At 42.4% G+C, this 15,166-nt stretch overlaps 1 protein-coding gene across 1 annotated transcript in view; it reads left to right on the top strand.

Annotated features, from left to right (window-relative positions):
• Positions 1 to 15,166, top strand: part of ntn1a (netrin 1a) — a 58,737-nt gene that overhangs the window by 39,988 nt on the left and 3,583 nt on the right. The window contains exons 4-6 of the mRNA XM_034083111.1: positions 764 to 913; positions 3,004 to 3,057; positions 9,588 to 9,662. Of these exons, the coding sequence (XP_033939002.1) occupies positions 764 to 913; positions 3,004 to 3,057; positions 9,588 to 9,662 (279 nt within the window). The remainder of the gene's footprint in view (positions 1 to 763; positions 914 to 3,003; positions 3,058 to 9,587; positions 9,663 to 15,166) is intronic.

Below are 15,166 nucleotides of genomic sequence, written 5' to 3'. Positions count from 1 at the left end.
AACTTGACAGGGGTTTGGCTGTGAAATGAATTAAGGGCTTGGATCGGGGAAAGCAATTGGAAAATGATTACATTCCTGAAGCATGTGTGTTCGATAAACCCCCCAGTTTGGGAGGAAATGTGACAGACGTTTTGGGCTCATGTTCAAAGCCCAACATTAATCAGAAACAGGCAATTAGGATTATCCTCCATTATTTGTATCATTTGGTAAACATGTTCAACCCTTTCTCTTTACCTCACACACACAGCTGCAGTCCCACAGAGCGCTCACACTGGCTGGCATACACACCAAAGCAAATCATCCAAACTCACACTTTTCTAACTGAGGATAATGCTGATACGGTATTTTGTCAGCTTGTGTTTTATGTGATGTTTGAATGCTAATTAGCTAATTAGCAAACAATGTCAAAATGTTGAGATATGTCTGTAGACTTAGAGGATGTGTTGCTCTTGTAGTCATGATGCCACACTCTCCAAAATGAGCGCTGTGGTAAGTTCTTCCTCTGTGTGCACGCCTCCACCTGTCTCTCACCACTCTATTATTGTTGCCTCCACTGCTGTGTACCCACCTGCACTCTTTATATATACTATATGTTTGTATCTCCTCACATGCGTGTGTGTGTGTGTGTGTGTGTGTGTGTGTGTGTGTGTGTGTGTGTGTGTGTGTGTGTGTGTGTGTGTGTGTGTGTGTGTGTGTGTGTGTGTGTGTGTCTCTGTGTGTGACCACTCACTGTGCCTCTCTTTCTTCCTCTGTTTCCTCACAGCATGTGATTGCCATCCCGTGGGTGCTGCTGGCAAAACCTGTAACCAAACCACAGGACAATGTCCCTGTAAAGACGGCGTGACTGGTATCACGTGCAACCGCTGTGCTAAAGGCTACCAGCAGAGCCGCTCGCCCATTGCCCCCTGCATAAGTACGTGGAACCCAGTCTTTACCATATCTGCCTCACTTTAGGACAAAAGGGAGGGACACACACATGGGCATACTCAATATCGACACATAAAGCAATTTGCTACACACACAAACACATACTGTAAGAGCGGACTCAAACAATGCTTCTTCAGACAAGTGCTTAGTGCCCGACTGACGGTTTTCTGACCAGTAAATCTGCCAGCTTAAATAAACACACCATTAAACTGAACCTCAAGGTTATGCTCTCGGCTTGTTGGTCTCTCCATACATTTGAGAAAAGACCCAGAGCCGTTAACACCCGCATCTCCAATCCCCAAAGTGTCTTAGATAAGTGAAGGAAGCTTTGATTGAATTCCAAAGTCAATCTTGTTCTCAGCATTCATTGACCATTTTGTTTTTTATTATAGTAAAATGTTGGAAAGATGTAGCTTGCCTAAGGGATGGCATCTATTTAAAGCTTCATAGAATTAAGGCCTCATGGCAGATTAATTGTCTCATTCTCCAAAAAATACATTTGAATTGGTGCTCTTGCCATTGTAATTAGATAAAAGGAATTACATACTTATGAGAAAAAGATCTCTATATGAAATTGCATGGCTGACCAGTCAAATAATATATATAATCAACGCTTGATTCCTGTGAATACAACATTTTTTAGTTATCCATGTGAGATGGAAATAAAGCCCCTCCATATGTGATATAGTTTAATTTTTAACATCCCCCCGTTAGACTCAAGGACAGGGCGTGCCAAGTTTCATTATGATACGGAGTCATATTATATCTTTGACTTTGTATACACCTGCTGGAGCGCTGTCAGCCATAAATCTACACGAGTCAATTATGAGACACTCTCATTATTTAAACTGGCGTACGTGGAGGCTGAACGCTGATGGAAGATTGCTGATCAACAACAACATCAGCAGAGGGACCTAGGGGATTTAGGCGCTATTGTTTTGGCAGCAATTATTTTTCTTGTCATTATATCAACCAATTTGTCATCGGAGAAGGCTTCGTTATGTCCACAAGTCAACAAACAGGCATACACATCATTCCACAGATTCTGATTTACGGTGACATAATTGTTGTACGTTCAGAAAGTAGGAAGCAGGTTAGCTCAATCCCAGCTGAGGAAATTAGATTGTACTTGATCAAAAGACTTGATTCTTTCTTGCTTCCTTCATACACAAAGTCTTCACCTTTGCACAGCTGAAACCACCACTGTTGTGCACCTCTTTCTTTGCATGCGTCTATGATACATGTCTGCGGTTTTTGCCCTCCCTATCCCCCATCTCCTCCGTACAGACCTTTTTTGAGGAGCCCCTTCTGTCCCTCCTGCCCACAATAACAAAACAGCATTATGTGTTTTTTTATATCTTCTGTTGTCATCCTGCCCCTTTGGAGATAAGAGGGCCCTTCTTCACGCACTAGTGAAGACAAGAGTATGAAGGAGGGCTGAGAGAATCAAGTCTTTGGACAATCATACTGCTCTGATGAAGTTGTAGTAATATTTTGAACATCCAACAAATAAAAAAAATGTATTGGTCCGATATGGCTTTGTAAGACATGTGAAGATATGGAGCTTTTGCAGAGCTTCAGGGAAAACATGTTTTGAGGAAGATTTGAAAGGAAAATAACGAATAAATATTGTATAAAGGGTGTTAGAGGAAAACAACTTCCTGACTTCATTCATCTACACATCTCATACTTTTTACCCCGATTGTACAAGTTATTGCCTTCAGTGTTTTTTATTAGAAAGTAGAACAATTACTTTACGCCACTAGCGCACCACACATTTATTTTTGACTTAGTCTATCAGATATAACTCTGTCTGAATAAAGAAAAAGACATTATTTGGTCAGTATTAAGTAATTTTTGCTGCCTACCATCAACCAATAAAAGCACATTTACACAAAAGCTTGTCAGCTGGATACAAAATAAATCACAGAGGTTTAACCAATTCATGGTAATTACACTGATGTATTTTGTTTTCCCTTGACCCTTTCTTATCAATGCATGCACAGAACACATGGATGCATATACTAATACAACTGGTCTTTCTTTGTGTCCATATCATGTTTTCTCTGGGAGCAGAGATTCCTGTTGCACCTCCAACAACCCCATCCAGCAGTACGGAGGAGCCATCAGGTGAGTCTAGAGTCCACCATTTACTTTGTATCTATAAGCTGCTACCCTTGCGAATAAGCACAGCTGGCCCTGAGAGGAAGATGTGGAAGATAGTGTTGAAATGTAAATGGGATTTTTCCATATTTCCACAGTTCCACAATATTTTTGCACAAATGTTTAAACAGACTGCTGGGTACATTGGATCCCTCTTGCCTTCCTCCTCCTTATTAAGGCTTCATGAATATTAACTTTATTAGCAGCAACCTTAGGATGTGCCTGCTTTAATCTCTCACACTTTCACAATTAACTAGTCTAACTGCGGCACAGTGGGGTGTTGGTCCAGCGCACAGCAGGGGGCCTGACAGTCTGTTTGATTTTATGATTTTGCATCTCTCCAAACTCCCTCTTTCTGATGAAGTGAGGGAAGGACTGATTGAAGTGAACTGGATCCGGTAATTCAGTGCAGAATGCACTAGGATTCGTTTACAAGATCTTTGTGTTTATTAATAATAATAATAATAATAATAATAAATTGTATTTTATTTATATCACACACCAGTTCACTTCTGATTGGTTTGAAGTGATTAATACCTTTGACCACTTTCTGGTTTCAAGGTTTCTGACTTAAAGCTAATTGATTTATTAACTTTCTGGTATTTTATTAGTGGTTGTTGTAGTGATTTTCATTTAAATTACGTGGGATATTTTTACTGAAAATATAAATAAATATTGATTCGCAAGACAGGTATATGTAAACAAGCGAACTGTAAATCCTAGAGATGAGGCACACAAACTTGCATTGTGTGCTAAAGAAACAGACATACCTGTACAAACCCTGTCTGAATAAGTTCCGCATTGTGTCTTTTGACCTAATGCTGGAAAAAAGTGAGTCATCTGGCTCATGGCATGTTTGCTCTGTCTCACCCATGAAGTTGCTGGAGGCTCAAGGTATATGTATATTATGTATGTGAAGAGGCTCCTGCAGCTGTTGTTGGGCCTTCTGAGGACCCCAACGTTCCCCCGGACAGCTTCGATTGACAGAGCAGTCAGGAAACTGCCAGTCCCTAACCCTCCTCCACCTCTTTTCTTTTCTCTTTCAGTCTCTTTCACTCTCCTCCACCTCCTCCGTCTCCCTCTGTTTCACGCTTTGTCTTCACATAACACTGTGGGTGGTGCCGAGTTAAAATATCTGGAGTTGCTCTGGGCCCCCTTGTCAGGAATATGTCCGCTTTTGGGGTGTAGGAAATATTTCCTCATCTTGTTGAGGGATTACTGGATAAGTGAGACAAGGAACCATATTGCTTTATCAACTTGAATAAATGCAAAGTTCATAACTTTTCTGTTTTATTTCTTCAACTTTGAAACTTTATTGTACGTGAACTATAACTCTCCCTGCAAGTCACTGTTATCATGTGAGAACTTTGCCTATGGCTACATCCTGGTTTAAGGCTCAAATATTCCCATTGATTAAACCATGTCATTGAAATAATGTAACCACAACCAGAAGGATACTGTAACTACGGGCCGTGTAGCTTTAAAGATAATCTAATCACAGCAGAGAGTTCTGAGAATTCCCTCTCATATTTATAATGGACCCGAGACTGTTCGGCCCAGAGAGGTTGAAATCAAGCAGATTGCTAGATGGAGCACTTTGACGGACATCCTGCGTCGATCATGTCAGAATCATGAGTAGCCGAGTGATGGTCCCATCGGACCACCCGGGCATGAGGCCCAGAGGATGCATACATTACCCTCTGAGCCTCCTCAGAAGGTTGCAGAGCCGGCCCACCTCCTGCTCGGCCCGGTATTCATACAGCTATGATATCACCTAATATGGGATTGCAAACAGATGTGTGGATTTTATCAGAGCATCAGAACAATGTTTTCCATCTCCTCTAAAAGAACCTGCACAAGAGTAAAGATGGAAACTATTACATTTTTATTTTTATATAATACATAAACATGTATAGTGGTTGAAGTAGTAATAGGTAAGAACACATGTACTCAAGGGAAATGAGAAGAAGAAAGGCATTGGAAGTAGGGAAAAAGGATATAGGCAAAAAAGAGGGGAAATCTACTCAAAGGATAAACATAAAGGGAAAGGGAAAAAAGAATGGGTAGATACCGTAAGAGAATAAAGACATTAGAGGGATGGAAAAAAGAGGAAAATGCTGAAGGAATGAGGTTCGGCTTGGGAAGGTTAATTTTGAAACAACCTATGGGAAAAAGTGTCCACAACCGTGTGTGTGTGTTAGATACCAGGGGGCGTTGGGCTGACAGCTGTGAGGCAGGTGCCTTGTTGCGCCTCCGTTAAACGAAGGGGGGGGGGGGACCATTTTTTGGGGGGCGAGGGGTGAATTGAGGGAAAATGGAGTGGATATTAATTTGTCTCCTGCAGCCGAGCTCTCCCCCTCTCGACCACACGGAGGGCTGGAATGCATGGAGAATACCTCTGATGGTGTGGCCCAGACAAAACACACATTGTGCTGGTAGGTCACGGATGGTGTGAGTCGCCACTCCCACGGGTCGTGACAGAGACGTCTGCGCGCAGCAACGAAATGTGGAGGAGATTAACCGCTGATGACCTGTGATGGCGGCCCCGGCGTGTCAGGATACGAGATGTGAAAGTAACTAATGATGATGATGAGGAGGAGGAGGATTGGTGTGACGATGATGAGGCTCATGAGGGTATCATGTGTGTGCGTGTCTTGTCCGAAGCTGGAAGTGATCACAATCTGTGGCGGACCCCTCCTTTGGAATATTTTGGACATGAGTCTTGCATCACACACCCTGTTCAGTACTAGTCAACTCCACCGCACTCCGCATGTCAACGTGGGATCTTATTACTCACTTAATTAGAACAAATAATAACGTTGAGAGAGATTTTACGATGAGCATGGCCAAAAATAGAGCAGTTAGGTGCCAAATTCTCATTATCAATATTAAACTTTCACATGCAATTTACTAATTTGTGCTCAAAACTTGTAATGTCACCGTTTTGCTTGTCTTTCCATGTCCATGCTTTGGTTGATAACCAACAGAGGTCCCCACTGACTCTGAACCTCATCAGTTACTAATCAGAACTGATTTCACGCCATCCAATAATCTTAAATCAGGTCAAGACCTGGAACAGCCTCTTCGCTGGCTGTTGTCTGCCAGAAAACAAACTCTATCTTTTACTCTCTGATGAAAACAATGAGAGAAGAAGTGGGGGACTTTTCTTTTTCTTTTTTCTCTCTGCATCTTTGCTGGACAGGATCCAAACTCATGGCTCTTGTGTGAGCAGAGGAGAACAGAGCGGGGCAGCACACTGGGCTCCATAATCTAATTACATGCTTTATTTTCCGCAATTTGTTTCTCAATCAGTCTGGTTGAGGGAGAAAGCCCTCCTCCTGGGCCATCATTTACACCTCCTGGTGTTGCTGCTCTGGTACATCTGATGGCACTCTGCCTCTGTGGACACGTTCACACTGAGTATCTAGATATATGGGTTTATCTAGATCTATCATATAGGGCGCTTACTCATACCTGATTTTGACTTGCCAGACCCTGTTAGATCAGAATTAATAATGTAACCTTGTATGTTATCCGTGTTAACAGCGGCAACACAACACATATTGGTATTTAACCAAATGTAATAACATTTCAGAAACACAGCTCAATATAAGATCATGCCTATAGCAGCATTGTCTACTGCCATATTTTGGAATGTTGTATGAAATAATGTACTCTAACAACCACTACTGAACAATCCAAGGCCTGGTTCTGCTTAAGTCCATGGGCACTGTAAAGCGTTGGCCCAAACACATACAACTCTACAGTACTGTAGTCTGTCTTGAAGCAGCTTTAGTAAGAAGCATCCCAAAAACGATTAGCTTAAAGGGCTGTACACCACTTTGATGGAAGGGGCAGAGGTCCACCTCTCAGTTACGCACTGCTCAGAGCTCTGAAAGGCCGGAGACAAAGCGCTGTAGTAACTACATCTACTCAGAACACCCAAAGCACATTTTAGCTCAGTGCTACAGGACTGCTCCCACTTCCCCTGCTTGTAACGCGCGCACAAAGGGAACATTTGTCCTCACGGTAGGGGACTGCCTGGCCCTAAATGGGGATCTCGGGGTGCTCTCAGCGGGGCCCGGAGCTGTGTCTCAGGGGTACACTAATGGGGAACGAAAGGCTATCAAAGGGAAGTATCATGATGGCATCAAGGGGGGTTATGAGAAAACAAAGCGTCCTTTCCACAGCTCCCCCCTCCATCATTTACATGGTAATCAGGTGCAGCTCATATAGACTCCTCTGTTTCATTTACTTTGCCTATTTTGGTTACTCTCTCTGTTTACTACCACCGCTCCAGCTTTGGTTTTCCTTGATGATTTTTGGATTTTCCATATAATCACGTTCTTCTACTCCTCCTTCTCTTCCCACCCCCCTGATAAACTTCACTCCTGTCTTCTTCTTTTTTGTCAACCTCTCCACCCCTTCGCTCTCTACCAGTATCCATTCTCCCGCCTCCTTCCCTGCATTTTTTCTTCTTGCAGTGTTCCCCAGGCAACCTCATTCAAACAGAGCATAAAGGAGAGTAAAGGCATGGAGCAAAGATCTGCTCACAACAATGAAGTTTGTTCATATTCAGGCTGCCTGAAAGCGCCAATCCTTCATCTGCCATCACTTTCCTTCAGTACTCGCTGTCCATCCATCTCTTCCTCCCTCCTTTCTCTTTTACTACAGTCAGTACGACTTGCAGCACTGAAGTGAACCAAATCAGTGCTCTGGATCCAATTTAAGCCAGCTGGGAGAGCCCTAAAAGAGCAGAAAAGAAGGGAAACAAGTTTTTTTTTTCAAGATATGGCCTCATGTCACATTATTCTGGCTCGCACTGTATTTGGCTGGCAGCTTGACAGCATAGTATGAGGCAATCCCTGAAGCTATATACTCTCTGGATTGCTGGGGCCAGATAAGTGGAGGAAGGTATATAGTGTTGCCTGGTTTACCTTCTGGTAATCCGTCATAAAACTGATGGCATATGTACTGTATATCCTTCTGGACGGGTGGCACAATGACGGCTTACTTCCAATAAACAAAACACAACAACCAATGGTTGATGGAATATAACAACTTTATTTAAGCATGTACTTGATGTAGTCCAAAAAACATGTCTCAAACGTAATTGCTAATTGAAAATGTTTGTTTTCGATCTTTTTTTTAGATGATAAACAAAGATGAAACCTAAATTACCTCTGAGATTGTGTACATTCTTTTTTTTACCAGGAAGCCAAACTGAGATACACATCTCTTTAAGCCAACTAGCATGATTCACTTAAATTCATGATTGGATATTAATGTTTTTTATTAATTCATTTAATGTTAATGTTTTTTAATTCCTAATAGTTTTTACTGAGTACTCCATGCCCAGGCTGCACAGTAGGAAAATGCAGTTTTTCCCAGATCTGGAAAACCCGGGCTACATTAAAAAGCAACCATGAGCTTAGCTGTTCTCTCCTGTCAGGAGCATGTTCCAGTGTGTGTGTGTGTGTGTGAGCTGTGAGGCGATTTGACCCCTCTGCCTGCGTGAGGTATTTATTTGTTCGCCCCCCTACCAAAAAAAAGGGTCCTCTGCCTAATGCTTCATGGATGGCTAATTTTCCCTTCCTGACCTCCCTTTGTGTGGCATTGACCTCCTTTACACCCCCCCACCTTCTACTCCCGCAAATAGCTGCCAGCCCTTGGCGTCCCCCCTCCTTGTTCGCACTGCAATAAATGCACAAGCTTGACATGGTCCTCAGTGGGGCCTTGAAGTGATCCTGGGGTTATTTTTTTTCGGGAGGTCTATAGAGCTGAGGTGGCAAGCGAGGTGAGATTTTGTTGGGAGGCGGGGGGTTGAAGTGGGTGGAGGGTGGTCTGCTCAGGCCTGACTCATTCCCACAGTCTGAAGAGGAGTGAGTGGGTAGATGGCAGCGGTGATTTGTGTGTCTCCTAAACCGCTGCTGGTACCATCAGCTCCATTCAGACGGAGGTCCTGCCATCACACATGGTTAAAGGGATAAAGTGCCTACACCACAACCAACACACACACCCTTAATGATTCCAGCAGGGACATCACAGCAGAGCCATTAGACAACACAACCAAACCAGACAGAGGTGCGCCAACCAGTCATCCCAAAAACTATTTCCAGAGGTGCTGTTGTCTGAAAAGTTGTTTCAGGGGAACCGTTCTTTCCGTCTTAGTACATTCTCCCCGATCTGCTGGCACTGTCTGTCTTGCTAATGCTTTATTTATTTATTTACTAAATGTTCATTTTTGATCCAGTTCCACAAATGCATTAAAGGATGGACATTGAACTACAGCTCATCTATAGTGTTAGCATTTGATCACAGACTTGAGTGAATGTGAATGATGAATATATATTATATGTGAGATTGTTTTAAGTCCACCAACAAAATGTACAAATCCTTATAAGTTTCAAAACCGTTTCCTATCATTAATAAATGTACCAAAAATGTACCGTTCTTTGTTCTCACCCCCTGTATTTTCTCCCTTCTAATTCTTGCAGACTGCGACTCTTACTGCAAAGCGTCTAAAGGCAAACTGAAGATCAACATGAAGAAATACTGCAAGAAAGATTACGGTAAGTCAACAGACAACACACATTTAATGACATGTATTAACATTAGTTTTCACAGGAAAGCTTAAAAACATGTGGTCTGATTGAAGAAACACACGGTAACTTAGCCAGAACGTGAGAACAGAATGTCCTAAATGTTTATGTTGGGATATGCATATGTATATTTGTCTTCCCATACTATACAACTGTTTTCAATAATGCACCCCCTTTGGAAAAAGAATTCAGCCAAGTACCCCCTGATCAGCGCAAACACAATTTGTTAAGGAAAAAATGCCTATAAAGAGGTAGGCTACAGTAGCTACAGTACTGCACCATCAGTGTCTGATTTATTAAAACAACAACATTGTAACTGAGAAACACTTAAATGCTACATTTTAAATGTTTACAATCCATCACTAAATTCATGACAAACCAATTTTAACATCATGCAATAACACTGAAACATGGGCTTGTGCTTCACTGAGGATCTTTGTCATTCTCAATGACAGGGAGGCTCAAACTTCGTTACTTTTCCTAAAATTGGTATATCTATTTATTTATTTTGGGGCGTGGAGAATGAAGAGAAATAATATATGAGCAGTTTATGAGCATGGGATTTTGACCCCTCCTATAAACATATGCATAATGCTGCGCTATACTTTGCAGCCACACACCGTTGCCAAGCAACGCTTATTGTTTAGGTGTCCTTTGATAAGCAGGCAGTCATATAATTAACTAGAACTAGCTAGATCTGATAGATTTAGACATAAACGCGAGTGAAGTCTAACCGGACGCGAGAGAGAGAGATCAGATCAGCTGCTGCTGACGGAGAACACGCAGCTCTGCATGATCACAGCTCCGCCGCTGTGACGGACCGTTGAGTGGAGCAAAATTAAATACACTAAGAGTTAGACCTAACACACTTAGCTAGTTTATCGACTCTGGAACTAGCTAAACTAGTTAAAGATATATGTATTCTTTACTGTCGGGTGGGTCACTTATTACAGGTTCAGCGAGCTGCACGAGACTGACGGGCTGTCAGGAGAGGGAGAGGAAAAGAGAGCACCCCGTTTATTTTTCCCATTTTATCATCCAGAATTACTGTAAACCTTTAAATAAAGTAGTTAATCTACTATTAGCAGTTTGTTTAAATGCATTACTTATGTTTTTTTTTTCATTAACATAAACTAAATCTCACGTACCCCCTGCAGTACTCCAACGTACCCATAGGGGTCCGCGTACCCCCATTTGAGAACCACTGCACGTTGCTTGGGAACTGCTATAGTTTACAGGGGAGGCTTTTTACTGATGGCTTACTCCAGCTTTCTGAGGACAGAGACAAAGGATCAAACAGAAGAGAGCAGATCTTCAAGGAGGAAGAGAGAAGCAGACAAACTGAAGTAGAGAAAAGGCAGGATAAAGCATTAGGCTGAGGTGTGTGTGTGTGTGTGTGTGTGTGTGTGTGTGTGTGTGTGTGTGTGTGTGTGTGTGTGTGTGTGTGTGTGTGTGTGTGTGTGTGTGTGTGTGTGTGTGTGTGTGTGTGTGTGTGTGTGTGTGTGTGTGTGTGTGTGTGTGTGTGTGTGTGTGTTGTCTCCGAGCAAGCATTTAAGACCCTAGTGGATGAAGCAAAGACAGTGTGACGGACAGTTGGTGCTCTCTAAGAGATCCTCATTAAGGCAGCCCACTTCCCCCACAACGATGCGATGCTCGCTGCATTCCTGTGAGCGTCCGTCCGCCACGCCATTCAAGGTGTGGATAAGACGTATGACCTCTCCCCTCTTCTCCTCCCTCTGTCCCCTCCCCTGATTGAAGTCAGGCCGCTGAACCGGTCAACCAAGCAGCGGCATCCTGCGGCATACCTCAGCAGCTTGACAGACAGGCCTGGGCTTTGTTCTGCAGGGATTTGGAGGAGTTAGGGGTCAACTTATAGACACCTCCTCTTCCACCAATGCCTACCTTGCTGCTGATGTCGTGAGAAGAGCCTTACCTCTGAAATATGTGTCCGTTCATCCATGAATGTGTCAGCTACACGGCTGTTTGCTATTCTTTGGTTTGGCCGGAAAGCAATGTTGTTAACCTTTACATTTCAGGTCAGATTCTTGGTTTTAATTCTAAAGTTATACATAACAAACAGTGATGTTACGAGTCGAACATTTACGTTACACCTGAATGACAACAGCAGTCTGCCTCTTTACAAGGGCAGTGAGGCGTAGAGGTAAAAACAGACATCAGGATGTCCCGCTGAAGGATCATCACTCAACATGTTACCGACTTCCATCACGTTTATATATCCCAAGAGTGAAGCCAGGAGAGCCTCCAAGCTGATTCGGCATGTGTTGTGCGTGTGTGTGAAGTGTAGGGGATTTGCTGGTACTGATGGTGGAGATATTCTGGGATTATACCAAGTGAAATACTAATGAGAGCTTGGGTATTTGTACCTATAATCATCTGAATTAATTCAGAGGCATACGACAGTAGGTTTTTCTTGTTTCTAAAAATGGTGAACAACTGATAAGGTACACATATACTGTAAGTAAATGCATACACACATTTAATGTATTCATATATAAAATAATAAAATATAATGAGTCTTCTTCTAAAATAAACACATATTACAACATCTCATACGTCCCTTCAAACATTTGTAGGTTTTTAAATATGCATTTTTAATCAGGTTCTGGTTCAAACATTTAAGTTAATCCACCATTAGTTGTAGGTGCTACATCATCCTCTATGTAATCCACGTTCTACTCGCCTTTACCAGGGGGGCTTTGTGCTCGATATACATGGGAGGCATTACGTTTCTTGTTACATATATCCTTAGCTTACAACAGCTTTTTCAAGATTCATAACAGACCATAACAAGATCTCAGTACAGTCTTTACCACACGCAGGCTCAGCGAGGCAGATCGAGAAGTCAAACACAATGTAAATCTACAGGATAAGTGGAGGCTTTGGACTGTTTTGAAAAGATCAGCAGGGGAGCGGGGCTCCATGCTGCGTAGGGAAACAACGCTACAAGCTTCTGTGGTCGACATACAGACGCTCATAAAGAATTACATGAGGGAGCGGAGGGTAGGAAGGGGGTGAAGATGTCAGAGAAATGTGGGGTTATACTACTCCTGGCATTCCAGTGTACAGTGATTGTTGACCAAACACAAACACAGAGAACAGCACCCGTTGGCAGCAGGGAGGTGCGAGGTGGTGCCGAGGTCACCATCGGGTCAGCCACTGAGGCCTCAAGAGCACTACGACAAACACTTGCAGACGGAAGATGAGAAATGAGGGGTTAATTGTAGGATGCTTCATTTTGGTTTTGAAACTATCCTATCACAGAGCTTAAAATGATGATATGTGCATAGCTGAAGACGCTGAAGTTCATGCTGTCAAGAAAACTGAAAAACGACCTGCAGTGAAAATGCCTGATGGGTAGTGTTGTATTATAATACGTCAGACAAAACATGATTTTCAGGAGGAAAGTTGAAAAAAATAAAACTAGCATTCATTATAGAAATATGTATGGTTGTTTTATAATCCAGTAGTACATCATTCGTAATAGTCCATAATTTACAGAAACTGAAATGTATTCTATACTTATGCAGAATGTGCTTCACGATTGACAGAAAACCTGCCGTACAGAAAACTATTCAACCATTTAGACAGCTCATTAAAAGCCTAAAGAAGCATGTTGAGACTGCTTCAGTTTCTCCTCCAGGAAGCTTCACTTGGTTTTGAAATGATGCAGTGAAAATACCAACATGTTTGGTATTATACAGTATAGTGAATTCTCTATTCACTATACTGTATAATACCAAAAATGTGTTCTCTGTTACCCGAGTGAGGACGTTTTAGAGCCAGCTTCAGCTCTTCACCATTCATGAAGTGTGACTCACATATCTCTTCATGCCGCCACCATGTTCGGCTCCATTAGCGCCACACTGAAGGTGAAACCAGTGACCCAGTATCACGATTGCTCTCTTTAAAAGCCGTCCCATAAGTACAGGAGAAGTATAATGGAAGTTAATAAGGCTCTGCTCAATATAATACATATCGATGCATGCTCCGTTAGGCTCCTTGAGAGACAGCCCTCTCTTTCCCTCTCTCCCTCACTCCCTCTCTCTGAGGACCATACCGGTTGATTCATCATGTGATATCACTGTGTGTCTTTCCAGCTAACGTCTCTAATAGCCCTACCCTGCCTCCTAATCACATTACAAATCATTCTGCTCTGTCAGTAGTAATGGACATAATGCATGTGGGGCTCATAGCTGCACCATAGACCAGCCTTTTCCACTGAGAAGGACCGTTGTTATACCACACGACTGTAGTTTATTGGGATTGACAGTACAGGAGGGCCCGTTCACAAAGCTTTACCATGGAGGTTATCATTTATTTTGGCTGTTTATAATTCCACTTGATGTGACAGTGTTATTAGCAGCTGATACTAACCTGATGACAAAAGTAATGATGGATCAGCCTTCCGCACCAAGCTCGATGTTCCCTAAGCTTTCTTATGGTTTTATGTACTGTCCAAACATCCCCAATGCGGCTTGCAGGCAGCTCTTTAACCTGACAATAGACACGTTTCTTTCTGGTCTGTTGTCAGTAGACTTATCAGAATTGTTATCAAATCTATCTTACTCACCAAATACAATTTGTTAGCCAATTCATAATGTGACAATCTCTTATTTTAGTCACCATGACACAAATGACCAAATAAATCCTATACATAAGGCTATTGGGTATAATGAAGCCAACACAAGTCCTTTCCTGTGACACAGGAAGGTTTAGCACTCATACAAGCGTCAATCCACAGGGCGATAACGGTGGTAGCAGAGGAAAGACAGTTGCTGATGTTTGAATAATGTTGGAAAAAGAGCCAGTGAGCTTGGAGAAAATGTACCCTTTACTTTCTCCATGGCAGAGGTTACTCTTAAATAATAAGCTGATGCCGCAAATTCAAACAAAGGACAAGTGCTCATTAAAATGATAAAACACAACAACATATCTTCATGCAGGACGGTTGGCTGTTAGTTGACCCACTGTGTCTTATTTAGTTTCCTCCTTAATTATCCAATGACAATTTAGTGGAATAGAAAAACTAAAAGGGAAAAGCTTACCTCAGAAGCCAGGAGTATTTGTTTCCCTTGATGACCATGGCAAGGCATGGAAAGACATGAAGCATTGGAACAGGTAATAAGTTGTGGGTAAACTCTGGGAGCTTCCCGGTTTGTCATTGCTCAAACAATGGCAATATCATTCTGTCAGTCGTTCTGTACATCGATTTGATCCAGAGTGAAATATGTCAACAACTGCTAGATAGATTGCCATACAATGTTGAACAGACAATAACGGTCCCAGTTACAAATCCTTCTGACTTGAGCGATTCACTGACTTTTGTTTTCGCACCACCGCCAGGTTCATGGATAGGCAGATGTATTGCCATTGAGTCGATGTAGATATTGATTAGTAACTATGGATCATTTTGAATACATTTGGGGATCAGGTTACATGTTTTCGTTGAAGGT

Source organism: Pseudochaenichthys georgianus, chromosome 1 (genome assembly GCF_902827115.2).
Source record: "Pseudochaenichthys georgianus chromosome 1, fPseGeo1.2, whole genome shotgun sequence".
In the NCBI taxonomy this organism is placed as follows: Eukaryota; Metazoa; Chordata; class Actinopteri; order Perciformes; family Channichthyidae; genus Pseudochaenichthys; species Pseudochaenichthys georgianus.
This window is presented reverse-complemented; position numbering and strand designations above follow the sequence as displayed.